Here is a 27,976-nt window from a genome sequence, read left to right as displayed (position 1 = left end):
AAAAATAAAAGCATGGAGGAACTGAAAACTTAACGTCTGTTATTGACGATAAACTTGAATACTGGTGTGATGTATTTTTCCTTACAACTTCATTTTACCTAAAAATTAAAAAAAAATTAAAAACCCTCAGGTGAATATATTTTTTCCCATTGAGAAATTTTATCTTTAGAAACTTTAATAAATTCTTTCCTTATCTGTAAAGTAGCTAGTATATCAATTTTCTGCTTTAGAGTTTTTCTTCATTTTAGTCAATTTCTGCTGGATATGGCATATTTAAGGAGATGGAATTTAGGCATGCTAAAACATTTTCACCATGACACCTTGTCTTATTCCTATGTAGTCAAAATCCCTAAAAAGCCCCTGCTCATTATATTTTTGCCCAAGGAAAGAGAATACATGATCTGTTAGTTCATTTGAGGACTTCAGAGGACTCCGATCTTAAGGCTACCTTGAGTCCCAGGACAGGTTAAGTATTGATTGCAGGAAATGAAATCAGAAATAGTTTTGAATTTGGGGAAATATAGAAGGGTCACTTGAATCCATTATGACCAACTAGAGGGACATAAGAGATCTTTAGAAAATGGTGGTGCCCAAAGGAGAAGGAAGGACACTTCTAGGTGGAGGGCAAGAGGGCAAAGTTGGTTCAGGTCAGCCCTATTTCCTGCTCTTGGAAAGAAGACTTGAGAACACATGTGGAAAGGATGTACATGTGATAGTGTTAACAGGGAAGGATGAGACAATCAAGAGGTTGGAAAGTTAGGATTAAAGACAGTAAAAGGAGGTGAAATGAAAAAAGAAATTGTGAAAAGAGAAAATATAAACAAATTAAAAGAGAATGCTAAAAGAAAAGGGATATATATTGAGAAGAGAATATAGTCTATATGTAGGGACTGGACTCTGTCATCCATCAAGCAATTATTTAAAGTATTTAAATTATTATTTAAAATGCAAGTATTTTTATTTCTCTTGTAAACTTTCTCAATATGATACTTTAAAAATGTAGTTTTTTACCTAGGAATGTAGAAATGAAGTTGTGTGACACTGGAAATATACAGTCTTTAGTGAATGTTAAAGAATAATCACTACCTGGAATCCCTGGGTGGCTCAGTGGTTTGGCGCCTGCCTTGGGGCACAGGGTGTGATCCTGGAGACCCGGGATCGAGTCCCGCATCGGGCTCCCTGCATGGAGTCTGCTTCTCTTCTGCCTGTGTCTCTTCCTCTTTCTCTCTCTCTCTCTCTCTCTGTGTGTCTTTCATGAGCAAATAAATAATCTTAAAAAAAAAAAAGAGAGAATAATCACTACCAAGACATCCTCCTCCATGTGTTTTCAAGAGATTCTGTCACAAAGCAAAATGATGGGAAGGATAGTTTCTAAAGGAAGAAGTTAGAAATCTACTAGTGGAGAAACAAATGACATATAAGAAAAGAAAAACATGAAAAACAAATATATAGTAAAATAATTAGAGTGGGAATTACTGAGGAAATACATTATAAAAATATATACTAGAATACGAAGTGAGAAAAGTATCTCAAACACCCATATAATATAAGAAATTGAGACGTTGCAATAAGCTAAATGTTGAATTTGGCTACAAAAAAAGTAAGGCAGGATCTTTAATTTTGGAGGTGACCTCCCTCAAAATTGTTCTGAGAGTAAATATTTCTCTTTCTCTCCTTTTTTATAAAACCGAATATCAGATTTATGAAATATTTGGTATTATTTAACTGCCTTAATTTTATTGGGCCCCAGAGAGCGTAAGGGAATTGTCCAAGGTCACACAATGAGTTTAAGAACACAAAATCAGATTTCCCCCCAAATGATTCTATTATTTTCACTACCTCTTGCTGTTTCCCTATAGCCACTGAGGCCACTGAGTTGAGTTTCCTTTTCCAACATTCTCGGATCCCTACTCAGAGTTCAGCTCACCAGTGAAGAGATCATATTTACTAAGGAGGCCTTAGATATTGCTGATTTTTAGTATTAGTGGCTACATCAATTCTCAATGATATAGAAAAAAAAAGAATGCTACAGGAGTGTGAAAAAAATACATTAAGCACCAACAGAAATGGTAGGTAATACAGAAAATCAATTAGATGCAGTGGCTACCCTGCTGGGCTTGTAATTTAACTCTAGAAATAATGCAGAAATGAAGAAAAATTCCACTGGAGATGGTTAGCAACAGGGAGGCTTACCTAATGAGAGGCTAGTTAATGATAGGAAACTGAGTCCTGGCACAGCAGATTCTGCAGAATGAAAGACTAGATAGTGTAAGATCAGAGTTTATCTTTCATTAAGAGGATGAATTCTAAATAGGCATATCAAAGAATGACTTTAAATCTCTATAGAAGTGGAATCTAATTCCAGACTCACAACAGAAGAAGGAAAATTACCTTGAGCTGTTTATGTTAATCTCACTGTTTGGCTAGTGGAACACACTTTAGCTCAGTTGGTAATAGTACCAGTTTTTCTATCACAGACATTCCCACAACTTGACTGATTTCTAATACTTTGTTTTTTGTTTAATTTTTTTAAAGATTTTATTTATGTATTTGAGAGAGTGAGTGCAAGTGTTCACATGAGTGGGGAGAGGGGCGGAAGGAGAGGGAGAGAGAGAGAGAAACAGAATCCTAGCTGAGTTGCCCAGGCGCCCCTGATTGCTAACCCTTTGGATAGAGTTTGACACTTCCTACCCAACCCCCACCTTGCTCATGTAACATCCTCCCACAGTGTTGAGAAAAAGAGGAAGTCCTAGCTTCAAAATTTTGGAGAAGGTTGATTTATGTATTAAAATAATGTTTTTGATTAAAGCAATTTAGGATTAAGTTGTAACCTCAAATTTAATTCTAAATTGGATTAAAATAAACTAGGTCCTGAACAATTCAGGCAACTACTGGATCAAATGTCCCAGGCCCATTTACCTCTTCCACATCTATACTGTTTATTCCCTTAACCCCTTTTAATTGTTCACAAAAAAAAATTTAGATCTACCTGTTGATGTTGGGACCTGGCACATAGCAGACATGCACATTTTGTTAGTTTAGTCAAACAATAAAAACCAAATGAGGGGAGCCTGTGTGGCTCGTTGATTAAGCATCCAACTCTTGATTTTGGCTCAGGTCATGATCTCACAGTTGTGAGACTGCGCCCCCACCCCAGTGGGGCTCTGCACTGAGCCTGCTTAAGATTCTCTTTCTCCTTCTCCCTCTGTCCCCCATTCCTAACTCACATACTCTGTCTCTCTCTCAAAGAAACAAAAAAATGAGATGAAGATGTTTTAGAAATGAGAGCAATCAAGAAATAAATTAGCTTGAAGTCCAATAAAAAGTTTTGTTTTAATATGCATCATTGAAAATTTACCAATTTCCAAAATGTATTATAATCTGTAAGTATAGATTTCAGAAAATGTCCTTGATCCCAGTTTTTAGATGAGTCATTTCTATGGATGGCAGTGTTCAGTAGCAGAAAGCCCAATTAACTGAGAGCTCTGTCACTTTTATTTCCTTGTTTTGGGGATAGAACTAAGGTTTATTCCAGTTCTAAAAAAACCAGCCTCTTACTTCGAATGTGAACCCTGGAATACTCTTGTAACCACCAAGTATCAGTCATCCTTGATATATGGGACAATCCAAAAGGAAAAGAACAAAAGAAGGAAGAAACCAGGGATGCCTGGGTGGTGCAGCGGTTTGGCGCCTGCCTTTGGCCCAGGGCGTCATCCTGGAGACCCGGGATCGAATCCCACATCGGGCTCCCAGTGCATGGAGCCTGCTTCTCCCTCTGCCTGTGTCTCTGTGCCTCTCTCTCTCTCTGTGTGACTATCATAAATAAATAAAAATTTTAAAAAAATTAAAAAAATTAAAAAAAAAGAAGGAAGAAACCATATACTTTATACATGGAAATTTGAGCAATTTTTACTTTGAAGTGTGTAATAAAAAGTTATGATTCTAGGGGTGCCTGGGTGGTACAGTCAGTTGAGCATCTGGCTCTTGGTTTTGGCTCAGATCTTGGTCTTAGCGTCTGGGATGAGCCCCACCTCAGGTGCTGTGGGGAAGTCTGCTTGAGATTCTCTCTCTCTCTCTCTTTCTCTCCACCCCCCTGCCTCTTCCACTTGTATTATCTCATTCTCTCTCTCTCTAAAAGAAATAAATCCATTTTTTAAAGTTATAGTTCTATGTTACATGACAACCTTTAAATGATTTGCAGTGCTCATATACATTGAACTAATAGAAGTATGGCATTGTGATCAAAGAGAGCTAGTAGTATATCCTATAGTGGTTTGACTACACAGTTTAGCGATTAACTATGCAGGTCCTGAAGCCAGGCTTCTTGGGTTCAAATACCAGCTCTACCATTTAGTGGTTTATGGAATGAAGACTTAGTTATCTCTTTAAGATTCTGATTTCCCATCTGCAGGAGGAAATGAGGTGATTATATTAAATGAGATAATGCATGTAAGTATTTAACATAGCATCTTTTACATTCTAAGCAGTCAATAAATATTAGCTGTTATCATTTGGAGTATTATACTGAATTGATACTAATTATAAAACCACTTGACAAGAATTCATCCTGAGGAAGATATTTTGAAATCATATTTAACAGAAAGTTGTGGAAGGAACTGACATTGGTCATGTCAGAGAACTGACATCTCCTCTCCAAGAGGAGAGGGGACTCTGTCTACAAATACTTGCTGATTTCTCATGTAGAAAAAGGGGCCAAACTAAGATGAATGAGTGGTAGTTTCAGGAAGAAAGATATCATCTTGACATGAGAAAAAAAAATCAGACAATATGCATTGTCCAATAACGAAGTCTCTTGAAAGAGTGAACTTTTAGTCACTAGAAGCATTCAGGTAGAGGCTGAATAACCATATGGCAAAGATGTTTACCCTAACTTTTGATATACCAGTCATTCTGGACTTATTTCTTTTCCCAGAATATTCCACCCTCTTTCCCATCTGTGGGTCTTCACCCATATGTTTCCTCTGCTTGAAAGACTCCCACTTCTTTCTCACATTTCATCCAACATACATATCTTTTCTTCTGCTTGACCCTTTTTCATCTTTTAGGTTTTAGTCTCAGCTCCCCTTGCTTTATCTTCCTTTTGCACTCTACTTCCTTTATCTTAGCATCATCTGTTACATTTGGTTATAAATTTTTTAATGTTTTCCTTCCTTAAAAGACCTATTTTTTTCATTGCTCTATCCTCAGTGCCTGGTACCCACTGGTGCATAAATTTTTCTATTGTATTATGAATGTAAGACTCTCTAAGACTATGATTCCATGGAAAGGAATAGAGAATCTTCATCTCAAGCATTTTATTTTTGATTTTCAGAGTTAGGCAAAAGAATTCCCATTGCAATTTGGAAATTGTACTGATATTCAGTATCATTCATTTTAGACACAACCAACTTCAAACCACCCTAGTGCAAGAGACACAAACACAAATATCTATACAGGAAAGAAAGTAATATCACTGTGTGAAGTGGGCCAAGCATAAGACAGTAGGGAATGGTGACATTTATGATGAAGACTGGAGCATGGATGCCTTATTTAAAAGCATTCAAATAGTAGTAGTTTCCTCAAGTTTTAAATATATGGTAACACATTCATTTAAAGTTCACCTGTATCTTATTTTCTTATTTACTTCCAGTGAAAATGATTTTTAAGACTAATAAAAATGGTGGACACAAATAGAATCAGATGGACCAGCAGTAATTAGAATAAAAGGTTCTGACAAAGTAATGGTGTATGAATTACCTAAAGCTGAAATTATGTGCCGTGCTCATAATTTCAGATTTTTCAGAAAATTACATTTGAGAGGTTTTCAAAGATTCAAAACAATAGTTCTTAGCAAATGCAGAGGCAAATGTTACTATGAAATTCAGTTAGTTAATAGGTAATACAGATGAGCTCTAAATGAAAATTTTGGAGTGAATTTATATTTGGTTCATTCAAGGTATTTCTTAAGGTTTAAACTTGAGATTTTGAGTGAATGGCTTTGCTGACTTTAATGTCATTGAAATGTATCCTGCCATCACCATTAATTTCCCAAAACTTGTCCCATGTGTGCAATAAGATAGAATTCCCAGATATGAAACATGTTTGTTTTTTGTCTCTCTTCTTGGCTCTTCATCTTTTCTCTTTTGCTATCTTTTAAAAATTGGCTCTGGATTTTTAAAAAGAATTTAAAAAGAATAATTTCTAAATTTTACATTTTGAAACAATTTCAAATTTAAAGAAAAGTTGCAAGAACAGTGCAAATAACTTTATTTCTAGAGCCAGTTGCGATTGGATATTTTAGTGTGACTATTTTACAAACAAGGACATTCACCTATATAACCCAATTTCACCATCAGTTCTTTAGATGCAATTCAAGCTTCATCAGTTGTCCCAACCATGTCTTTTATAACAAAAGATTCTAGTTCAGAATCACGTTCTGCATCCAGTTTTCATGTCTCTGGTCTTGCCTTTCCAACAGTTTGTTAGTCTTTCCTTGACTTTCGTGACCCTCACACATTTTGAGCATTTAAGACTAGTTGTTTTGTAGAGTATCTGTTGTTTCCTTACTTTTAGACTCTGGTTATTTATCTTTGGCAAGAATGCTGCAAAGATGGTGCTGTGTTCTTACACCATTGCTTTGCATCAGGAGGTGCACAATGTCAATTTGTCCCATTTTGGGGGGAAACTATTTTGGCACTACGTACATATTCCCATTCCTCATTAAACTTTTAATTTATATATTTGTTTGCTTATGTGTTTATGCCAAATAAATTCCCAGATTCCTAGTTTATTCAGTTAGATGTAATTTTTATTGTCATAATATTTTTAATGTTTAAATTTGACCAGTGAGTCAAATTTGATGCTTGAGTTTGTGATAGGCTGGTGTCTTTATGCATTTTGGAAACCAGGAGTTCATACCCATGTCTTTAGTTCCAACCCAACGCTATACCATTCTCATTTTCCTGTTTTTCATATTAATAATGCCCTGGATGGATAGTAAGAAACCTGGCTCCTCTTCTGGATAATGTGTTTACTTTTTGGTGTACCTTCCTACATGAAACTAATCGTCTGCTTCTCACATTGAAGACCCCCTCCTTACCCAGCCTGGGTTTTGCCCACCCAGGTCTGACTGTTGCACTATGCATTTCTTCTTCACCTTGCTAGGGACCCACCTTCTTCCCTCTGTTACTGTTGTGCCCTTGGTCCTAGTGTGGACTAGCCCTCCTGGGCCTCACTGAAAGGCTTTTCAGCCACTGAATTGTTCCAGAAAAGAAAGGGAAGAGGAAGAGAACAGAATGGGGCATCTCAATGGAAAATAAACCCTGGAGAAATAAAAGGAGACAAATGCCATAATCCACTAAGGAATTTTAAATTACTCAGTGTGCATATGCTTTTAGATGTCAAGAATGTGGGGTAGAGGGTGGAATGTAAATGATGTATAGAGGCAAATATGAGATCATTAAAATATTAGCATAAATATGAAACTTTTAAAAACTGCTTTTCCTTTAGTTTTCAAGTAGTCCAATATCTATATGTATAAAAATCAATATATCAGCCCTTTCTCCAAAGAAACAAAATGAGCCATGGCTCATTGGTTTACTACTTGGATACTTGACACTGCATTTGCTTCTAGGTTGTTTATGATAATGTTTCGAATGGTGTTGGGAGCAATCCTGCTGCTATGAAAATTTAAATTTTGTTTATTTCTTGCTTTTGTGATTAACTTGTCAACCTTAACATTCCCTAGATCACAGTGTGGAGGGCTTTGTGTTTATTATTATAAACACATTATTTCTGATATACTTTCTACTTTCTATAAAGCATTATTTTTCCTCAAAGTAGGATGAAATTTTAAAAAATTTAGCCTACGTATCTTAATATTCAGATCCTCATCCTCTGCTCTGCCTCCCAACTGGGTATGTGACTTTGGGTAAGTTCATGGACAAAGCTGTGACAAACTCTGCACCCCAGAGAACAAAAAAGAAAGTTGGATCAGATCAAGGCTTCTTAGCTTCTTCTGTGCCATGGATGTCTTTCACATCCTGCTGAGGCCTATGGCCCTTCTAAGAATAGTGTTTTTAAATCAATAAAATAAATAGAATTACAAATAAAACCAATTATATTGAAATTCAGTTCTTAAGGTATTAAAAAGCAAATTTATGATATGGTAGTATGTGTTTCTTTATTATAGCACTAAATAAATAACTAAATAAATATGATAATTCTATAACTACTATAATTTTTAATGTCACCATGAGTAGAAACAAAACTTTGAGGTATCTGCAATATTAATGTGATTTGCAAAGTCACAAGTACTTCTAATAATGTGATTTGTTGCCTATATTTATCATTAATGGAAATGGTTAATTTCAATCAAAAGGTAGAGGGAATAAAAATCTAATTTTCTTTTTCTTATCAAAGTTTACAAAAGCCTTGAATAGGCTTTAGATAATGTTAAAGGAACTTCCCAGTAAAAATATTCTAGGACTTTATAAACAATCCTGCTAGTTAGGTAAGGCGGCATACATTTAGAACTGCCCTACTACAAGTGTGGTTCATGGACAGCAGCCACAGCATCATCCACCTGCAGCTTGTAGGAATGCAGAATCTCTACCCCACCTCAGATCTTCTGAATCTGAGTCTACATGTTTACAAGATCCGTAGGTGATTTGTTGTGCATATTAATACTTGAGAAGCACTCCTACAGATTAAGCTGTTCAGCCTGTCTGGGAATTTTTCAGCTATGATCAAACCAAGTACCCTAGGATTTCTTAGATCTACAGTTAACTTCTTCCATTTGCTAAAAACTTGCCCTTAAACCTGCAGTCCAGGAAGCTGGTGATAGGCCTTTCAGCTGTATACACACAGTGGAGATTTTCAGTTACCTAAGGATCAATAATTGAATAGGTCTAGATTGTTTTGGAGATTCAAAGAGCCCCAGGCAGTAGTTTGAGATTTGTCAGAAGCAAATTGTCTCTGAAGTGGTGGAGAGTGGGGGAGGAGTGGTAACAAGTCTGCATAACCAGACAGAAACATAGTTCCAAGTTGAACTCTATTAAGTATAGGTGAAGCAGGAGAGGGAAGCAGGAAAGGGAGGTTCTTGCCTCGTGGAGTCGAAGAATCTTGAGGACAAAGGAGAATGAGCAAAACGATGGAATTTTATTAAGCAAGGATACAGGAAAAGCTCTCAGGAGTTGAGAAGGGTCCTGACCAGGTTGCCAACGTGGGACTCCACCAATAGTTTTTATTTAGAACTTACCAGGGAGCTTGTGGCCTTAATATTCTTGTGACATCTTAGTTTTAGTGAGGACCAGGGATAACATCTTTAATGACTTCTTTGGGGTCTGGTCATTCTTTGTGGTACCAATGTGACTGCCATAAAAAGACACCACCTCTGATGAACAGGGCAAGGTGGTCTGGTTTGTTCCCTTATCTCTGGTTTCATTGAGCCTCAACGTTTTTGGAATTTTTGGTGAGCCTAGTCCCATAGTCCCCTACCTATCCCTCCCTGCCTAACCCCACTTGTCCCTTACTCATTGGTAGGGTTTATTCTTTAGGGTTTGGCTTGAGAACTATAACTATTTGCATGTCACAGTTGATATTTTTGCAAATATGTGTTTTTTACTGCTCTGAAACCAGTTTTATACATACGCAAAATATTAAGTCACATTTTACAAACTGAATCATGTCTACCAACTGAAGTGTCTTATAGTGAAATCCTCTAATAGAAATTTTGATGCAGTGTTTGGTTTATTGAACGTCTGTTTTGTACCAGTGGAAATTCAGAAATGAAGAAGACACTGTTCCTGCCATAAAAGAGTTGCCAATTTGTTGTAATCCAAGCAAAAAAAAATAAAATAAATTAAAAAAATAAAATAAAAAAATAAAAAAAATCTACCTATTGTAGATAGGTAGATAGATATAGATAGATAATAAGAATATAAGTTCTATGATAAAAGCAGATACAAGATACTATTTATAGTAGCATGAGGGGTTACACATAACTTTAAGTTCCCGTTTACTCATTGACTTATTCATTTGTTTACTAATGTTTATTGAGCCATTATCCAATGTCACAAACTATCTTTATGGCTGACTGCAGAATGCTGACAATGGGAAGTGGTAAGATAAGTCTAGGTTGAAGTTATTTTGGGTTTTGTATGCCCTGTTTAGAATGTTGAACCTTATCCAACAAGCAACTAAGAGATTTTTTAAGTATGGAAATTACCGATGAGATTTGAATTTTAAGATCATCACTCTTGGGACAGTCATGAGAGGTGACTATAAAAGGGGGCTTCAGAAGCTCATTTTAAGGAAAAAGCATTCTTGTGTTCACCTCAAGGTCTCTTATAGTTTTTTGTTTTTTTTTTGGTCTCTTATAGTTTTAAAAATCTCTCGTTCCTTTATAATTAATAGTATTTATAAGCAAATATCTGATTTGTGTTTGAATTTTATAAGATGTTGTACTTCTTGTCAAATTTTTGGTTCAACAATACAATTAACGTTTTTTCCTATCATTATTTTGCAGCTTTGGACACTTGTCTTGATTTTATGGCCAGTCATTATTTTCATAATTTTGGCTATTACCCGGACCAAATTTCCTCCAAGAGCAAAACCAACTTGTAAGTAAATGAGATTTATTTGTTTCCCTAATTGTGTAATTCTTTAAAAAAAAAAAAAAAACTATAAGAGAGAGAGATACAGAATGCGTGCACTCGTGTGCCCAGTGGGGAGGGGCAGAGGGAGAGAGAATCTGGAGCAAACTCCTTGCTGAGCACAAGTCCCAGATGGGGCTCAATCTCATGACCCTGAGATCATAATCTTAGCCAAAAACCAAGAGTTGGATGTTAAACCAACCGTGCCAACCAGGGCCCCTAATTTGGGAATCTAGTTAAAATTTATTTTAATACCACCTTAGTGTTTTATTGTAAACTTTTTAATAATGTTTCCACCTGGAAGTCTGTATAAATAGCCTGTTTTTTTCTCCATTTTTTGAATTGCTTAGAAAGGGGAGCCTGTAATATTTATCTAAAAAACTATGAAGCATGTAGGAGAATATATTTTAATTTTTACAAAATTTTGACTCATTTATTATTCACCTCATAAAGCTCATCATGCTATGTACAACACAAACAAGTAGCAATCTCAAGTTAGGTCATCCATTACTTTTATATTGTAGCAGAAACCATAGACTGGTATTTAATCAACTGAACAAATGAAATGCAGAGTACCATACAGATCTCTCTTCCAGACTTGTATGAGTGGTGCAAATGTATCAACATATTTAATTTGAAAGAACATTGTTTTCCAGTTATTGCTATTTTAGCCACATTATTTAGTCATCACCAAGTTGAAAAATGGGCAGAAGGCCACCTCAGGCCTTTATTTTCTTTTGGATCCAGAATGGAGATGCAGGAAAGACTCAGAAAAGTCCTCAAAACTGAGAGAGATGAGCTTTTTAACCCCAATGATCTGACCAGTGTTGTTTTTGCTTTTGTTCTTAAACTTTGGGGGTACTTTTCTTGGTAGAAGAGTGAAGATTGGGTGAGATACTTGATGTTTCACAAAGCAGCCATCTCCTAAAAATCTGCTTGTACACCAAATTTCTGAAAATCAAATTGTATTTCAGATAACTTATGGTAATTTTCTTTGTAAAAGAAAACTATGCTGAATTATTTGTAAAGAGAAGAATGAGCTAGTGTCTTTAAAAATAAGTGTTTTTTCAATCACCCAGTCCCAAGAAGTAAGATGACAGCAATGGTGGAATCTTGATTCATACACAATAGAATAATTTGGAGAGAACATCATTTCAATTAGTGTATTTAAACTCTTGGTACTAGAATAAATAATTCCTTACATTTGAAAAGCATTTTGCCATTTCTAAAGGACTTTTGCTCAAGTTATTATGCAGAGTTGTTGATGAGATTTTATTAGGCTGTTGATAAAAGCAGCATAATTTTGTTCTCTTCATATTGTATGTATATTAGTTTTTATAACAGATTAAGTCCATTCTATATTGTTGAAATGTATGTATTCTTGCCTATCTTAAGTAGCATGGACTTTAGAAATAATGCATTTAGCATATAAGGACAAACACTCTTTGAATAACTCTGGTTTAAGATGTTAATTATCAATTTACTAATGATAGTGACAAAAGGAGTTTATTAGCTTCTTTCAACAATTTATTTCTATAAATTTCTTGTTTATAAGGACGTTATTGATGTTATAAGTTTCTCTTACAAAACTTGTAAGACAGAAATATAAGGTGTGTGAGTGAATAGTCTTAATTGGTGCTACCTGATGGGATTTAGAGATTCATAGAGAAAAAAATGAAAAGCTCTTAGAGTTCCACTAAATTATGAAGAAAAAAATTGGAAAAACCATGTGATGAGTGCGTCAGAGACCTAATCTTTAAAAGGTTCTTCAAAAATATAACATCCAGAAGGAAATGAATAACTACTTCTTACTATGGACTTATGATCATATGCTAATAATAATTAGTTATCAGGTAGTTGTCTTTATGTTTGTGGGTAGGAGAGAACAAAATCATAGGGAAGCTCAAACATTGGAAATATTTTTGCTAGTCTCTCAGGCCTTATAAGACTCAGTTAAAAAATACTTTATTGTTTTTATTAGAACTTTTTGAGAACTATTAGAGGGAAGGTTCCCTGTCACCTCACAGAGGAGAACATTGGGACCCAGGGAGATTGTATTTTGCTAAAATTCAATCATGTGGGATAGGAGCAAAAGATTTTGGAAGCTACCTTTACGTTGTTTTTGAGATTTGTCTTATATTTTACCCACTTACACAAAAAGCCAAAATACAAATTGTGTCCAAAATGTCAACTCCCCCTATAATCAATAGAGTATAAAATGTGATTTTATAATTGAAGGTGCTATCTGTACAGCAAATTAAATAATCTAAAACTAGTGTAAACACAGTTACTTTTTTCACCCTTATGGTAGAGAGGGAATAACTCCAAAATGAAAATTTGGATTCAGGAATTTTTATTCTTTTTTAAAATCATTTTTGTGTTTCTTTGTTTTTCTTATCTATTTACAGTGAAAGATTAAAGTGAGTTCATAATAACAAATGATAAAAATAAATATTTCTTGATCCCACATGTGCCAGACACTTAGGGAGGTAATGGCAGTGTTATTCAGTTGACAGGGAGAAAACAAATGCGCAGAGAGATTAAGTAACTTGCCCAAGATTGCACAGTTAATAAGTGGTAGTATCAGGATTTGAACCCAGGCAGTCTAGCTCCAGACTCTAGTTTTAAGCACATGGACTCACATTTCTTAACATCTAGGAGTCAGTACTAATTTCTTATGCTGCATTATTTGGGTTTCACAAAAGTAGACTAAAAGTTAGAAATTAGGAATATAAACACCCCATCTCTGTCTCTACCATGAAATCAAGAAATATGAGGGAAAGGTGCATGCTGATGTATGAATCAGAGTTATCCTAAATATTAGTATTCAGTGGAGAATGCTGCCTCTCTCCGACTAATTCTGTGTGAATCATTGTAGTTGTATCGTGGAAATCAGGTCCCGTTTAACAGAGTTAAAAATCCTTTCTGCGCTACAGTGACTGCTTCAGTGCCAGTTGGGCAACAGAGAAATGAAAAAGAAACTCCAGGCTACACCCCAGCTGAAACCCAGCTATGGTGAGAACAGGAGTTGTCATCCTGTGGGCATGTTCTGCTCCTAGAATAGCTGGGCAGGTGTGTAGGACTGATAAATCATTCAGAACCAATGTAATTAGTGACTCAAAGGGCTCCCTCCATAGTTTTCTTGACTGATGGGTGTCCAGAGAAGTCTGAATTCTTGGTGAGTAAGGAAGCTGCTGAAGTCTCTGCCATGGTGAGCACCCGTCCTGAGCAAAATACTAAACTTTTGGCATCGTCTGCCTTCACTTAACGCCCTTCTGTGTCATCACAAACAGCTTAGGTAACTAGCTTCTGAAAATAATAAGTTCCAGGTAAGAAAAGCTTCCCAAGCCTGGCAGACAGGCCAGGATACTTCTTGTTCACATAGTGAAGAAATGGGCTACGGCACCACATCTGAAATAGTTCCAACCTCTTATAATCTGTACATGCAGTGACTTGTCAGGAGGCAAACTTGAAAGCCGAAACATCATGCTTAGGGAGCAAAGACAAGCAAAACAAAACAAAACAGACCCTCCAAAACACATTTAGACTAAGCCCAGTTATAATGTGCAGTGAGTTATCCTTGTCTCATTTACACACACATACCCATGAAGTGCAGGCAAGCAGTTCCTAATTACTGCGGAGCTCACTACTTTTCAAGAACGGAAAAAATCCTGCCATAATGAGATAAGTGGACTCCAAAAATTGCACTCCTGCCAAATAAGGAGTCACATTTTTATGAAGTTAATGAAAAACAATATTTTTCAAGTGGTTGAAAATATCACTAACAGCACAATAGAAATGATACTGCGTAAATATGACTGTAGCCTGGATTAAACTCCCAACTATCTCAAGGCCATCACTTCCTAATACCTCAGCTCCTCATAAAAGAAGAAATTGGGTCCATCTCACATCTGCAGATGAGCTGGTGGAAGGGGGAGCCAACTGCTAATTGAATTATATACAAATTTGTGCTAGCACAGGGCTATATTGGTTATACTGTGACTATGGTCACATCCACCTATCTGGATGTGACTCCATTAGCTTTGGTAAATGCAAGATCGCCATTACCAGCATGTCTTTTGACCTCCAGAGCCTACCTTTTGTCTTCAGGGATGCAATAAAAGTAATAATAGGGGTGAAAATTTATTGAACACTTTACTATGTGTCAGACACTGTGCTGAGTACTTCACATGTATTTCCTTAGTGAATACATCAAACTATATGATTGTCCCGATATTAAAGATGACAAAACTGAGGCAAAGAGATGTTAAGTAATTTACCCATATTCTCATGGGTACTATGTGCCTGAGCCTGGATTTTAAATACAGTTTTACCTGTAGATACAGTAGTTGTATTCAGGTCGTGACCGCCAACAAAGGCAATACTAAGGTCCAGCTCATTTCAGTTTACAGTGCCTCCTTTTTCTTCCTCATGCCACCTGTTAGCACAATCATAGATCGAACATGGCTATAAAAGTGAACTCAATTGGCTTTTCTACTTGTCAGCAGCTCTAGGAAAAAATATGAGAAGGAAGATTGAAAATATTGATTAATAGGTGGTTTGTGGGATCCATGCGTGTTGCTATACCTACAGTCCCTGAATTGTTAAGAGGAAGCTCTTGTGTGGTTTTATGTTGAAAGAGCCGATGAGGCATCTTACTCGTGATGCTTGTGAAAGTCAGAGGAGCCAGGCTTTTTCTGGCCCTGCTCTCCCCTCTGACCTCTTGTGTGGCATGTTTTCGTGGAAGGGATGGCAAGTGCATGAGGACAGGATTCTGTCCTGGGGTACAGCATGCTTTCCAGCATGCTCATGATTTCATAGTAATATTTGGAGCACCCATAGTAAATAATTTCCTATTCTATTTTGATTGGCTCAAAATTAATGTAGGTTTTGTTTTGGGGAGCTCAGAACTCATCATTCATCGCCTGCCAGCTATTTCCCCATCTAATTTCTCCATTCTCACGTGTGCCAGCAGCACCAGGCAGTCTCCCAGGTTAGAAACATCTGAGTCATCCCTGACTGCTCCCTTTCCTTTACCTCCCATAACCACAAGCCTTCAAGACAGAATCTATCTTGTGAAATGTATCTTGGAATTACCCCTTCTCCATCCTTCCTGCAGTCCCTTGGTTCAAGGTCTCATTGTCTTATGCCTTTATTTCTTCAACAGCTTTTTATTTTGGGAGTGGTGAAGGGCACTCTGGGAGCTCAACCTCTACCTCTTTCCAGAGTGTATCATCAGATAGTCCCTTAAAATATTCTTTGTATCTATTAAGTTTTAACTCCTCTTTATCCTGCTTTAAAGACCTTCATAATCAGAATTCATCCAGCTTTCTGTTCACTGTGTTCTGTGGTATGTGGCCTTTGCCTAAAGAAGCAGTGTCCAAATGTCTTCCACACATCTCATGTTCATTCCCGCTTGGACACACATGCTCTTGCCTCCTCCTCCTCATCTATCAGAAGACAAGCTCACACTTAGGGCTTATACTTTTGCCTTCCCTGATCACTCAAAACTCCAATTATTTGTCCTTTATATTAAATCTCTTGTGACTGTATGGGCCAATGGTTGTTTTTGAATGCTTTATGCTTTAATCTTGACTCACTCATTAGACAGATAGTACATTAGTAGCAGAAATCATGTCACAGCATCATACTAATATCAGATACAGCATGATTCCTACCAGAGGGAACAAAATAGAATGTAATACATCATTCAGAATTTAGTGCAGTTTGAAAGATATGGGTGATTGGATTATAAAATTCACCCAGAGATGCATAGTAATAAAGCTCAATGTGAGTCTGAGACAGGTAAAGGACAAGAAGTTAGCTTGCTTTGGGCTTGGTTTTTACTTCTCAGATCCAGGTAAATCGGACTGTGATATCAAAAAATATCTATAAGGCTAATATTGGGACAAGAAAAGGGGTATAAAGCTCTCTCACTCCTCCCCAAGTAGATCCACCTGGGAATTTCCCTCACAAATACCTAAGAGTTCGTGTGAATGTGTACAGAAGATTTTTGTGTGGGAGAGAGTTATAGTCTACTTCTTGCTTAAGTTCCAGAAAATGTTGGAGCAACTTTTGAATTTCCCAGCCAAAGCCCCATTGTTTACTTTTTTCATCTGCAAATCAGTAGTTAACACATTTTTGGGGAAACGTTACTGACCCTTTAGATGGCACCATCGAGATAAACTCTGTGAAACTCAGAGACAGAGACTGTGACAGTGTCCCCTACAGACTGTGACAGTGTTTTCACCGAGCTGTAGGAAGCAGCAGGTAAGGGGCAAGGTGAACGTGGCCTGGGCACACTCCTACAGAGGGGCGGCTGAAGCTCCTGCTGGTAGCTGCCCATCTCCCCCTACTCCTAGTTAGAAATCCTTCCTAGCTCTCATGCAATGTCAGCAGGCACACCCTGATGCCAGATAAACACGACAAAAGGATTTCTCAACTAATGCCCTCTGGGGCTTAGTACACAGAGTTGCATCAGAGAGCCGGAAATATCTTTAAGTATGATAAAATTTAATTTAACCAAGTAGAAGAATAGGGGCACCTTGGTGGCTCAGTCAGTTAAGTGTGGGGCTCTTGGTTTCGGCTCAGGTCGTGATCTCAGGATGGGGGTTTGATCCCCACATTGAGATGTGTGTTCAGCCAAGAGTCTGCTTGAGATTCTCTCTCCCTCTCCCTTTACCCACCGCCACTCCACATTTTTTCTCTCTCAAATAAATAAATGTTTTTAAAAAGAACAAGTAGAAAATAAAGACTAGAGAAATTATTGATTGCACACTGGAAGATCTCTTGTCTTTTGGGTTTTATTCCCCTGTCTATTCTATATCATCCCTACTTCTGATGATTTACCTTACTGGCTTCCCAGAGGTGACAAAGGTGACTACTCCCCTGACATCGTCTCTGGGGCCATGTGTCTTCTCTTTTTCACTCCTTGCCTCTCTCCTTCCCTTCAAAAAGAGCAGAGGGGGCTCCTGTTACTTTCAGGTAGAGACTTCTAATACTCAAGTCTATATGACAAATAAAGATAAATAATTATTTATAAAATTTTCACAAGTATAGTAATATCACTTGATGAGGTCCCCAGTATCAATGGATGTCTCCGATATACCCCTGAAACTAAGAGCCAGATTTAACAAAGTTAAGCTTAACCTGTTCTCCTTCACTTATGCCCAGACACGGGCTCACAGGTGAGGATCTGGCTGTGTGGTTGGATGATGGTATATTTTCCAGAGTGACTGTTAAACATTCTTCTAAGTATCACCCAGGAAACCTGGCCTAGCAAACCTTGGTCATTTTATGTTGCTCTCACTATTCAACTTTTCTCATTCTCTTTGATTAGGTCACATTGTGTCTTTTGCTTTGATAAATGAACAAGGGTGTATTTTTAGAACAGAGCAAGCGTCATCGAAGAAATGCCCCAGCATACAATATTTTCTGGTCTTGAGTCAATTAGAATTTCATTGTGCATTAAAATTAGAATGACTTATGATATTTCTCATTAAGAAAAATAAAATCTTTGGGTTTTGATTATATACTTACATATTTATATTTATATGTAAAAATTATTATTGTGAGAAGCAGTATAAGGGCTTAGCACATAGATTCCAGGTTCAAACTACCTAGATTCAAACACAAGCCTTGAATAAGTCTCCTGGATGCTACCAAGCCTCAGTTTTCACATCTGTATATGGAAGCTAATAACAGCAACCACCTCACGGAGTTATTGTGAAAATTGAATGAGTTAATACTTGTTAAATACTTAGATAAATGTCTGGCATGCAATAAGAGCTATATTAGTGTTAGTTTTTTTTTTTTAAGATTTTATTTATTTCTTCATGAAAGACACACAGAGAGAGGCAGAGACATAGGCAGAGGGAGAAGCAGGCCTGTAGGGAGCCTGATGCAAGACTTGATCCCAAGATCCCTGGATCATGACCTGAGCCAAAAGGCAGATACTCAACCACTGAGCCACCCAGGTGCCCCTGATTATTATGTTTTATATTATATATTTATACTATTGTTTAGATATAGGGTATAACATCAGTCATTGAGTATCATTAAGCTTATCTAGTATATTATTTGACAGATGAGAAAACTGAAGCTCAGAAAATTTAAGACTTGATTAAAATTTCACATTTATTCTTGCCTCTATCACATATTTAAAGGGTACCTGTTATGTCTGCACTGATCAAGAAAGCCATGAGCCCTTAGAACAATCAAGTCTGTAAGAGGTTAATAAATATGTCAGAATCTGTAATAAATAACTATGCAATGTGATAAATTCCACAGTGGAGGTAGGTTCAAAAGCGAATCAGCAGAGGAGGAGGAGTCCAGGCAACCTTACCTGGGATCAGGGATGGGACAGTGGGGATGCTAGTGCTATACAAACTTTGAGGGGTTAGCAAAATCTCGGTAATCAAGACCAATCATATTTCAATACAGTATTCTAAAATATAAAAATTAATTTAAAAATTCTATGATGAAGAAAATGTTAAAATTTTAGACAGTCTCAGTATTATTTTTGCCTTGGGCTCCATTTTGGCTCTAGTAGCACTGCCTAGGATATCAGGAAAGGCTTCACAGGGAAGTCCTACATCTTCACACTAGTTTTAATGAGAAGGATTTTGTCAGCTAGACAACGAGCGTCTTTACATTCCTCACAGACAGCGACCGACATGAGTGAGGACACAGGACATGACAGAATTAGGTGTGCTAGGAATTTGGAGTTTGTTTTGTCTGGAAAAGGAGGATTTTTTTGGTGCAAGTGGGGAGCTGAAGCTATTTTGTCAATACTAAGATCCTTGAACTTTATTTTGGAGAGGATGAAAAACCATTGGAAGTTTTTAGTAAACTAGCTTTGTTTCAACATATTTATATTTTTTCTGGTCATACATACATGCTTATTATTTAAAGATAATGTAAGTATGCATACTGTAAAAAGCAGAAGTCTTACTTAATCTGGCCTTCTAAAGATAACTGCTGTTAGCATTTCCGTGTACATTTTCTCAGGCTGTTTTCCATGTGCATATCAAACACACACATACTCTCACACATGCACACACACACACTCAACACACAACCAAAATGTGACCATTGGGATCAGATAATATTTTAGAAGGAGCTCTTGCAGCAGCATGGAGATGGTTTCATAGAAGGTGGTGATTGGATTGGGCACAGAGTTCTGGTTTTAAGACTCCCACTTCAGTTTTCCTTTCATGATCTCTTGATTGCCCTGGAAATGCTATATGGCTACAATGTCGATAGACTTCTATGTCACAGCTGGCTGTGTCCTCCTCAATTCTTTTAACATTCTCTCTTTCAATCACTCACTTTATTTCCAGATTTTAAGATCCAGATTTCTTTAACGAATAGAGAATTACTCTTTGTAATAAGGAGGCTTTCAAAATACAACTAACTATAACCCTCTAATTTCATGTCGTCCAAATGAAATTAACACAACTTAAGACAAATTTGGGGAGTAGAATGCAGTTAACTACAGAGACAGTAATATGGGAATTACATAATATTATTGGTGTTTTTCCTTATCTTGTCTCTATCTTAGTGATTTATAAACAGATATATACTTAGCCACTTTACTTAAATCCAAATCATATAAATACACCTGTTGACACATATGGATTACCCTGGGCTTTCTAAATGGGCATTTGGTGGTGGTGGTGGTGGTAGAGGGGATGTTACAGATGATACGCTGGATGGTGAATGGATGAGGTGCTGTGGAGTGGAGCCATGAGGACCAGATAGCCTACAGAATCCCCCAGGTGGTTCTGATGCAGCTTCAAATTTGAGAGCTACCTTTTCCTTTCTTTTCAGTTATCTTCTCAGTTATCTTGTAAATCAGTTGCATTTCTTTACTAGCTCACTACTGTGAAAGCCAACCAGGGAAGGGATTTAATTCTTTTTTTTTTTTTTTTTAAGATTTTATTTATTTACTCATGAGAGACCCAGAGAGGCAGAGACATAGAGGGAGAAGCAGGCTCCCTTCAGGGAGCCTGATACAGGAGTCAATCCCAGGACCCCAGGATCATGACCTGAGCCAAAGGCAGATGCTCAACCAGAGCCTCCCAGGCATCCCACCACAAGTTTTTAAAAAGGAATAGGTTGCTGTGCATTAGTGTCATCAAGAATTACTCTAGGATTTAAATTAAGCTTGAAAGGAAAACAAATGAATATGCAACAAGAAGAGATATGCCCTTTAAGAGTGAGGAAGGTCATTCAAAACCTGGCTGAGGATAGGTAGACTGGTTCAGCCCCAGAGAGTGACAATGCTGGAGAATAGGAGAGACCAAGCTGTGTCTGATCATGTGAGGCTTTCAACACTAGACGTAGGAGTTTGGATTTTCCCCTATAGGAAAAGAAACACTAGAAGACTGCAAAGAACTATTTAATTTTTCTTTTTTCCAACATGGGAGATAAACTAAGAGAAACTGGAAAAGGTCTTCTACCGTAATTTTTTATCTTCATCCAGATGGTTATATCACAGGCTCAATTAGTTATCTACTGGCCTATGAGAAATTGCCTCCCCAAACTTAGCAGTGACAGCAGTAAACATTTACTATCCTCCAGTTCCCATGGGTCCAGAATTTGGAAGTGGCTTAACTGTGCAGTTTTTTCTTAAGGTCTCTCATGAGATTGCAGTGGAATTTTGGCTGGAATTGGCCCCCCATGATAGCTTGATTAGGGTTGGCCATCTGTTTTAAAGGTGGATTGCTCACATGGTTAGCAAGTTGGTACCACTTGTAGGGACCAAGTTGGTGGCTTCTCTCCACAGGCTGTTTTAGTGTTTTCATGACATGGCAGTAAGCTTCCCCAGACCAAACAATCCAACAGACAGTCGGGCAGACACTTGCCTTTTTATGACCTCGCCTCGGAAGCCTCCAAGCAAATTGTTAAACCTGCACCCATATGCAAGGGCAAGAGAATTAGGTTCTACCTTTTGAAGGAAAAAGTGTCAGAGATTCTGTGGGCACATTTTAAAGCCACCACAGAGACTAACAAGAGTCAGGTGCAATAATAGTGTGTGCTGAACATGCTCGGAATATTTTGCTCCACCACAGCAGAATCCATATTTGCTTGGGGCCATACTGCCTTCCTATCACGGAGCATAGTGCCTGCACATGGAGGCATCATTAAATTTTTTTTTAACTGTTACTATTTTATAGATGAAGATATTTATTTTCAGAGCTTTTAGCAACAGATCTCACTAAGTAAGTGTTGAGGCCAAGATCTAATTTGGTCCTAATACTCAAATCCTCTTTCTACTCCCCACGCTCTCTGTCAAGCAGAATCATTCATCTCTGTTAGAAACACTCACCTTGCTGTTGGCATAGCTAACAGAACCACTCTCTGGAATATTGCCTGGTACTTAGTAGTCACCCAACAAATATTTGTTGAACAAATGAACAAATTTGGTACTATGATATATGAAGGCTAACGATATGAAGAAATCTGTTCAAATTTACTTACAAGTCAATGGAAAACAGTGAAATACAGACCAGAATGTTTGCCTCTTGTGCAGGTTATTATTTTGTCATATTCATTGGAAGGATGCTGTGTTGAAAGTGTAGAAGTGAGATACTAAAAATACAGAAAATACGGAGTTGCTGTGTTCGGAGAGTAGCTTGTGATCTGATGACCACCTACAAGGAGTCTATGGAGAATGAAGTTTATATCATTGCATCATTATTTTGAATATAGTCTCTTTGAGAGTGGGAGTGGAATAGAGGAGAAACAACTGCGCATCACTAGAATTCCTCTCTTTTGAGTAGTATTATGCTCCAACATTTAACCCATAGAAAAAAAGGAAAAAATGCATTTGAGGTACAGCATGACACACTTAAGCTCTCACGCACCTCTCTATACAACTAACACTGTTTACTTTGGCAGATTTTTTTTTTCTGGCAGAATTTTGTACCAAAATTGAACTTAGTCTGCTTTGAAAACTTCACTCACCTCCACTGAATCCTCTTAGCTTTAATTAGCTGTTTTAAGATTGCATGCTAAGCAGAACTCTTAAAACTAGAAAAAACAAAAACGAAGCAACAGAACTTTGTTATGGATCACATTTCTTTCGAAGGCATGCCAAGAGCTGAGATTTAAGGTCTTTATTTTGTTGATTTATCTTTAGTTTTAGTGGAGATTTGGCATTAAATATATAATCCAGAAGGCAAATGACAGGGATGAGTGGATCTCATAGGCGAGTTCAGTTTTTGGCTTATTAGGAAGCCTGTGTTAACATTATGTAATGTAGCCAAACCTCCAGAACAATAAGCAGTCAGTTTTTCTGCAATGTTAATGCAAAGAGTGTCAAATTTTAGCTCAAATAAAACCTAAAGCAAATGAACAAGAGTGGGATTAGGTTAATCTCAAGCATTAGGAAGGTTGCTTAAGGTATTAGAGCCATGTGTCTGATCCCTACTTGTGTTGCATAGATTTCTGGACATCTAGATGCACACACCCACTGAACACTCAGCTATTTATTAAATAAATACTCATTTATCATAGCACTGTGTGGAATCTAAAGGTGACGAACACAGGCTTTTAGATAAAAACATCAGTAGTCAAGTTGTGAGGGCAAGACATACTGTACCTGACCTTAAAACCCATAATCTGTTACATTACTTCAATAAAGAACAAAGGACAACAAATGCACTATTTTTTTTAATACAACCCTTGGAAGCTAGAGAAGTTAGCAAAGCTTCATATTGTGAGTAGGACTTAAACTGCATCCTGAGGAAGACTAATAGGATAATTGGATTTGCATGGAGAACAGGGACATTTTTCAAGGGAAGGAAAGGAACAAACCAAATTCATGGTGTTCCATAAGATGAATGGTCTTATTTTGCCTCAGGCAACGTTTCCTGAACCTCTATACTAGTTTAGTTTCACCCCCACTTACCTTTCCTTTATATAATTGTGATTTACTATATATGTATTTATTTGATATTTATGTCTCTGGTCTCTACTTCATGAGGCCCCTGCCTAACCAAGCTTGTCTTTTCTACCAAGTATTAGCAGTGCCTCGTACTAACAGACAGTCAATAAAGAAGTTTTTCCTCCCTATTCCATTAGATGCTACTGAGAAATGAGTTTGAATGGTCATATAGGACCAAGAAACCCAGAATCTCAAGTACCAGGGTGATGTCATTAGGATGTCTTTACCTGATAAGCAGTAAAGAATGACACATGGTAATAGGAATATTGTGTTTTGTGTATATTAATCAGATGGCATGGGAAGGTTATATAAGGCTTGAGCAAGAAAAGGAATTACACAATTGTTGGAATTACAAAAAGTTGATGGACACTGTCATTAACACAACTGATAAAACAAATGGGAAAGAATGAATGGTATTGGGAAGAGTCAGTATGGGATGATGGAGATCGGGTTTGGGGGAGAAAGGAATACTTGGAAATAAAAGAGCTCTCTAGTTTTTAATATGAAATAATGAGAAAATGGAATAGCAAAAACTATAACAACAGTAACGACCCCTTTATGCAAATTGTCTTTTAATTATTGTAAAAATCTTGAGAGATTCATTAATGTGATTTCCATTTTACACATTAAAAACTCAAAATTCTTAGGCTAATTGAGCCTGCTGATCAAACCCATGGGCCTCTGGTCTGAGCGTTCAACTCCCAGTTCAACCTTTGTGTTCTTGAAAAGTGACTTGACTTCTCTAAGTCTCGGTTTCTTCATCTGTAAAATGAAGATAATCACACTACCTATCTTATAGCATTTTTGGAAGGAGTTACATAAGATAACACATCCAATAAGGGAGCATATAATAAGTTAATTTGTGATATCGATACCTGTAGTCTACAGATGTATGTAGTAAGTGCTCAATAAAAGATTTTGATTAGATGGCTTATCCTGAGATTAAACAGCTAGTAAGTAGAAGAGCCTGTGATTTGAACCCAGGCCTTTGACATGTTTGTTATACATATCTGTTGCTATTAGAGGAAAAAAAATTAAGGCATAGGGATAGAATGGTGAAAATATTAATTGCTTACTAGCCAAAGGACACTTGTTTATTGCAGTCCATGCATTAAGAAGCATTCATGTGGGATCCCTGGGTGGCGCAGCAGTTTGGCGCCTGCCTGTGGCCCAGGGCACGATCCTGGAGACCCGGGATCGAATCCCACATCGGGCTCCCGGTGCATGGAGCCTGCTTCTCCCTCTGCCTTTGTCTCTGCCTCTCTCTCTCAGTCTGTGACTATCATAAATAAATAAAAATTAAAAAAAAAAAGAAGCATTCATGTTTGAAGAAAAAAATAAAACTGTGATTTTCATCTGAGTTCTGCCAATCTAAATTATCCTAAAATTTGGGAAGGGCTGTAAATTGGGAAGGGTTTCTATGCTTCTATGCTAGATCATATATGTGAAATTCTGCCAAGAAGACACACTGGAAAAAAAAAAAAACCCTCTTAATGCTAAATTAGTCCTATAATCTTCAGCAACAACCACCATTAATGGAACTTGTTTCTCTTCGTGAGGCTGCACTTTAAAACTGAAGGCAATAAAGATGTTACATCAACTGTTTATAGTTGAGAAGCCAAGTACATTTTAATAGAACCAACATTTGAAAGAATCCTACTCCCTTCAGTAGGCCCCAGACAGCAATCACACAGGAAAGGGAAATTGATGAGAAAATGTTTTTGAGACAGAAATATTCAGAGGCTTTCATTTGTAAAAGCCCTTGCTTTGCTCTCATATCCTTGCTAATATTTATCTTTATTTCCTTGCATGAGGAGGTTCCTAATAGTTGTAGAGTATCAGTAATCACTCTTTTCGTTTTGACATGTTCTTGTTCCATTCTTAGGAGAAGGAATGTGGGTATCACAAAACAATAAGCAAGAGAAGATTATATACTTATAAGGAACTTATTTGAGCATAAGTAAGGCTTAGGAAAAAAGAAAAGAACAACTTGAGCTAAAGCTAAAAAGAATCCAATCAATCCAGAGTAGGTATTCATTCACTTTAGTTATTCCTGTCATATCTCTGGGTCCTTATTTCTACAGTAGAGGACTGAAGTACCAAAACCTCCTTTGAATGAGTTCTGACCAAGATTTTATTTTTTCTTTTTGAATTTGTTCCAGCTCTCCTAGATCTTTCAGAGTGCATGGGCCTTAATAGATGGTTAATAAGTATTTACTAGATGGATGGATATTGGAGTGCCTTTTGGAGAGACTAAATCAATGCATCACGGAGGAGTTTCCCCCCCAAAATACCAACTCCCTGTTTGCTACTAACACTCATTTGAGGGGCACCTGGGTGGCTCAGTAGGTTAAGCATCTGACTTTGGCTCAGGTCATGATCCTGGGGTCCTGGGATCAAGCCCCGCATCAGGCACCCTACTTAGCGGGGAGTCTGTTTCTCCCTCTTCCTCTGCTGGATCCCTCTGCTTGTTCTGTGTGTCAAGTAAATAAATAAAATCTTAAAAAAAAAAAAAAAAGAACCACACACCTCATTTGCAGAGCTGCTGTGTTACATCACCAACATCCTACAGCATTACTAATAACCAATGCATGATCATAACTGGGAATTAACAAGCTTTTGTCCAAGAATAAATGTCTCCATTCTCATTTCCCTTTCTTAAATTTTACCTCCTCACATTTATTAAAATCCTAGTTTGGGCTGATGACAAATAATCCCAAACTAAGCCTCTGACAGCTTCCTTTCCAGATCTCCCAGTCAACTCATGATAAATGTCTCTAATCCAGCTCAGCTCAAGCTACTGAAATCTAATGGCTTTTTATTATGGTAGACTAACCCAATTGCAATACCTAGAGAAAAATAATTAAGGAAATGTGGGTTTGTTAGAAGTGTTCAACAAATCTATTACTAACGCTCTTTTCTTCCCTTTTTCCCAACCTGGCCATTTCATAATGTGAGGAATGGATCCCCCATCCTTTGAGTCATCCAAAGCAATAAAATGGTATCCTTTCCCTTCACTTTCAAATCCTTCAGCCACCATGTCCAATCACTTCTTCCTTCCTAATGAAACTCTTCTGTCTCCATCTCCAGTCACTGCCTTAGGTTAGATCTTCCTCTTGTCCCTTTGCTAGAACTACAGCACCTTTTTATCTGCTTTCTGTGCCCTGACCTAGCTCCCTACAGTCTATCATTTATGCTTATGCCAGTTTTTTTTTCTTTTTCCTTTTTTTAAAGATTAAAAAAATATTTTTAAGTAATCTCTATGCCAATATAGAACTTGAACTTATAACTCTGAGGTCAAGAGTTGCATTCTCCACCAACTGAGCCAGCCAGGCAACCCTGATGCCAGTAATTTTTCTAAACACAAATTTCCTTGCCATTTTCATACCTAATATTCTTCTGACTCAACATCACTTTTGGGATAAAATCTAGACTCTACCACATGGCACCTAAAACCTTTCATGTTCATGCCTAACTCTTCAGCACCTTCTCTGGCCATAATCCTCTTCCTATCAATCACAGCCCTGTACTTCACACTCCAGCCAGTTTCAACAGACTACAGGAAATGCTGCCATTACATTATAAGTGGCATCCAGAACATCCAATCATGTAAAATTCAGGAGCCTGTTTTGCAAGGATAATGAAATGACCTGGCGAGCCTATTGCTTTGTATCTGAATTCAAGTTATTGCATTATCGTGGAGTTTTATTGTACTTCAGCCTTCTCAAGGGCTTTCTTACATTTATGCCTTTGCATATATTATTTTCTCCCTTCCTTGTCATTCTCTCTGCTCGCTCCAACTTGTCCTTCAAAACTCATGGCAGGTACCGGCTTCTTTACCCCCCACCCGCCCACTTTACCTTCTGCCACAAATTGCGTTGGGAGTCCAAATTTCATACTTTAGTAGCAAACACAGTGCATGACCCTATCATCATAGCAGGTATCATGTCAATGATAATTATTTAGATACACGCTTGTCTCTTTTCTTTTATCTTCCTGAGCTCCTCATCACACACACACACACACACACACACCTCATGCATGTGCACACACACAGCTTGAATGTCCATTTAGGGTAAGAATTTTATTTTTCATATCTATATTTTCTCTTAATATGCAGCCCAGTGACAAGCAGAAAGAATAAATTCATGATCTAAATGGAAGCTAAAGATCTGCATTTGCAGTAAACCATTTGAATAAAAATTTGCTATTTTGTGCTTTCCAATCTGCTAAGAATATCTTAAGCCTTAGCGTCAGGGTGGCTCAGTCTGTTGAGCATCTGGCTCTTGGTTTCAGCTCAGGTCATGATCTCCGGGTTGTGGGATCAAGCCCTGCATATGCACTAATTGAGGAGTTTGCTTCCCTTCTC

The 27,976-nt window shown here is 37.4% G+C and overlaps 1 protein-coding gene across 1 annotated transcript in view; it reads left to right on the top strand.

Moving 5' to 3' along the window:
* The window catches only part of ABCA12 (ATP binding cassette subfamily A member 12), a 170,027-nt gene that overhangs the window by 1,869 nt on the left and 140,182 nt on the right, over nt 1-27,976 (top strand). The window contains 1 exon segment of the mRNA XM_038585677.1: nt 10,529-10,622. Coding sequence (XP_038441605.1) covers nt 10,529-10,622 — 94 coding nt within the window.

This window comes from Canis lupus, chromosome 37, assembly GCF_011100685.1.
Source record: "Canis lupus familiaris isolate Mischka breed German Shepherd chromosome 37, alternate assembly UU_Cfam_GSD_1.0, whole genome shotgun sequence".
Lineage (NCBI taxonomy): Eukaryota > Metazoa > Chordata > Mammalia > Carnivora > Canidae > Canis > Canis lupus.
Note: the sequence above shows the minus strand (reverse complement) of the source record. Positions and strands in the feature narration are given on the sequence as shown.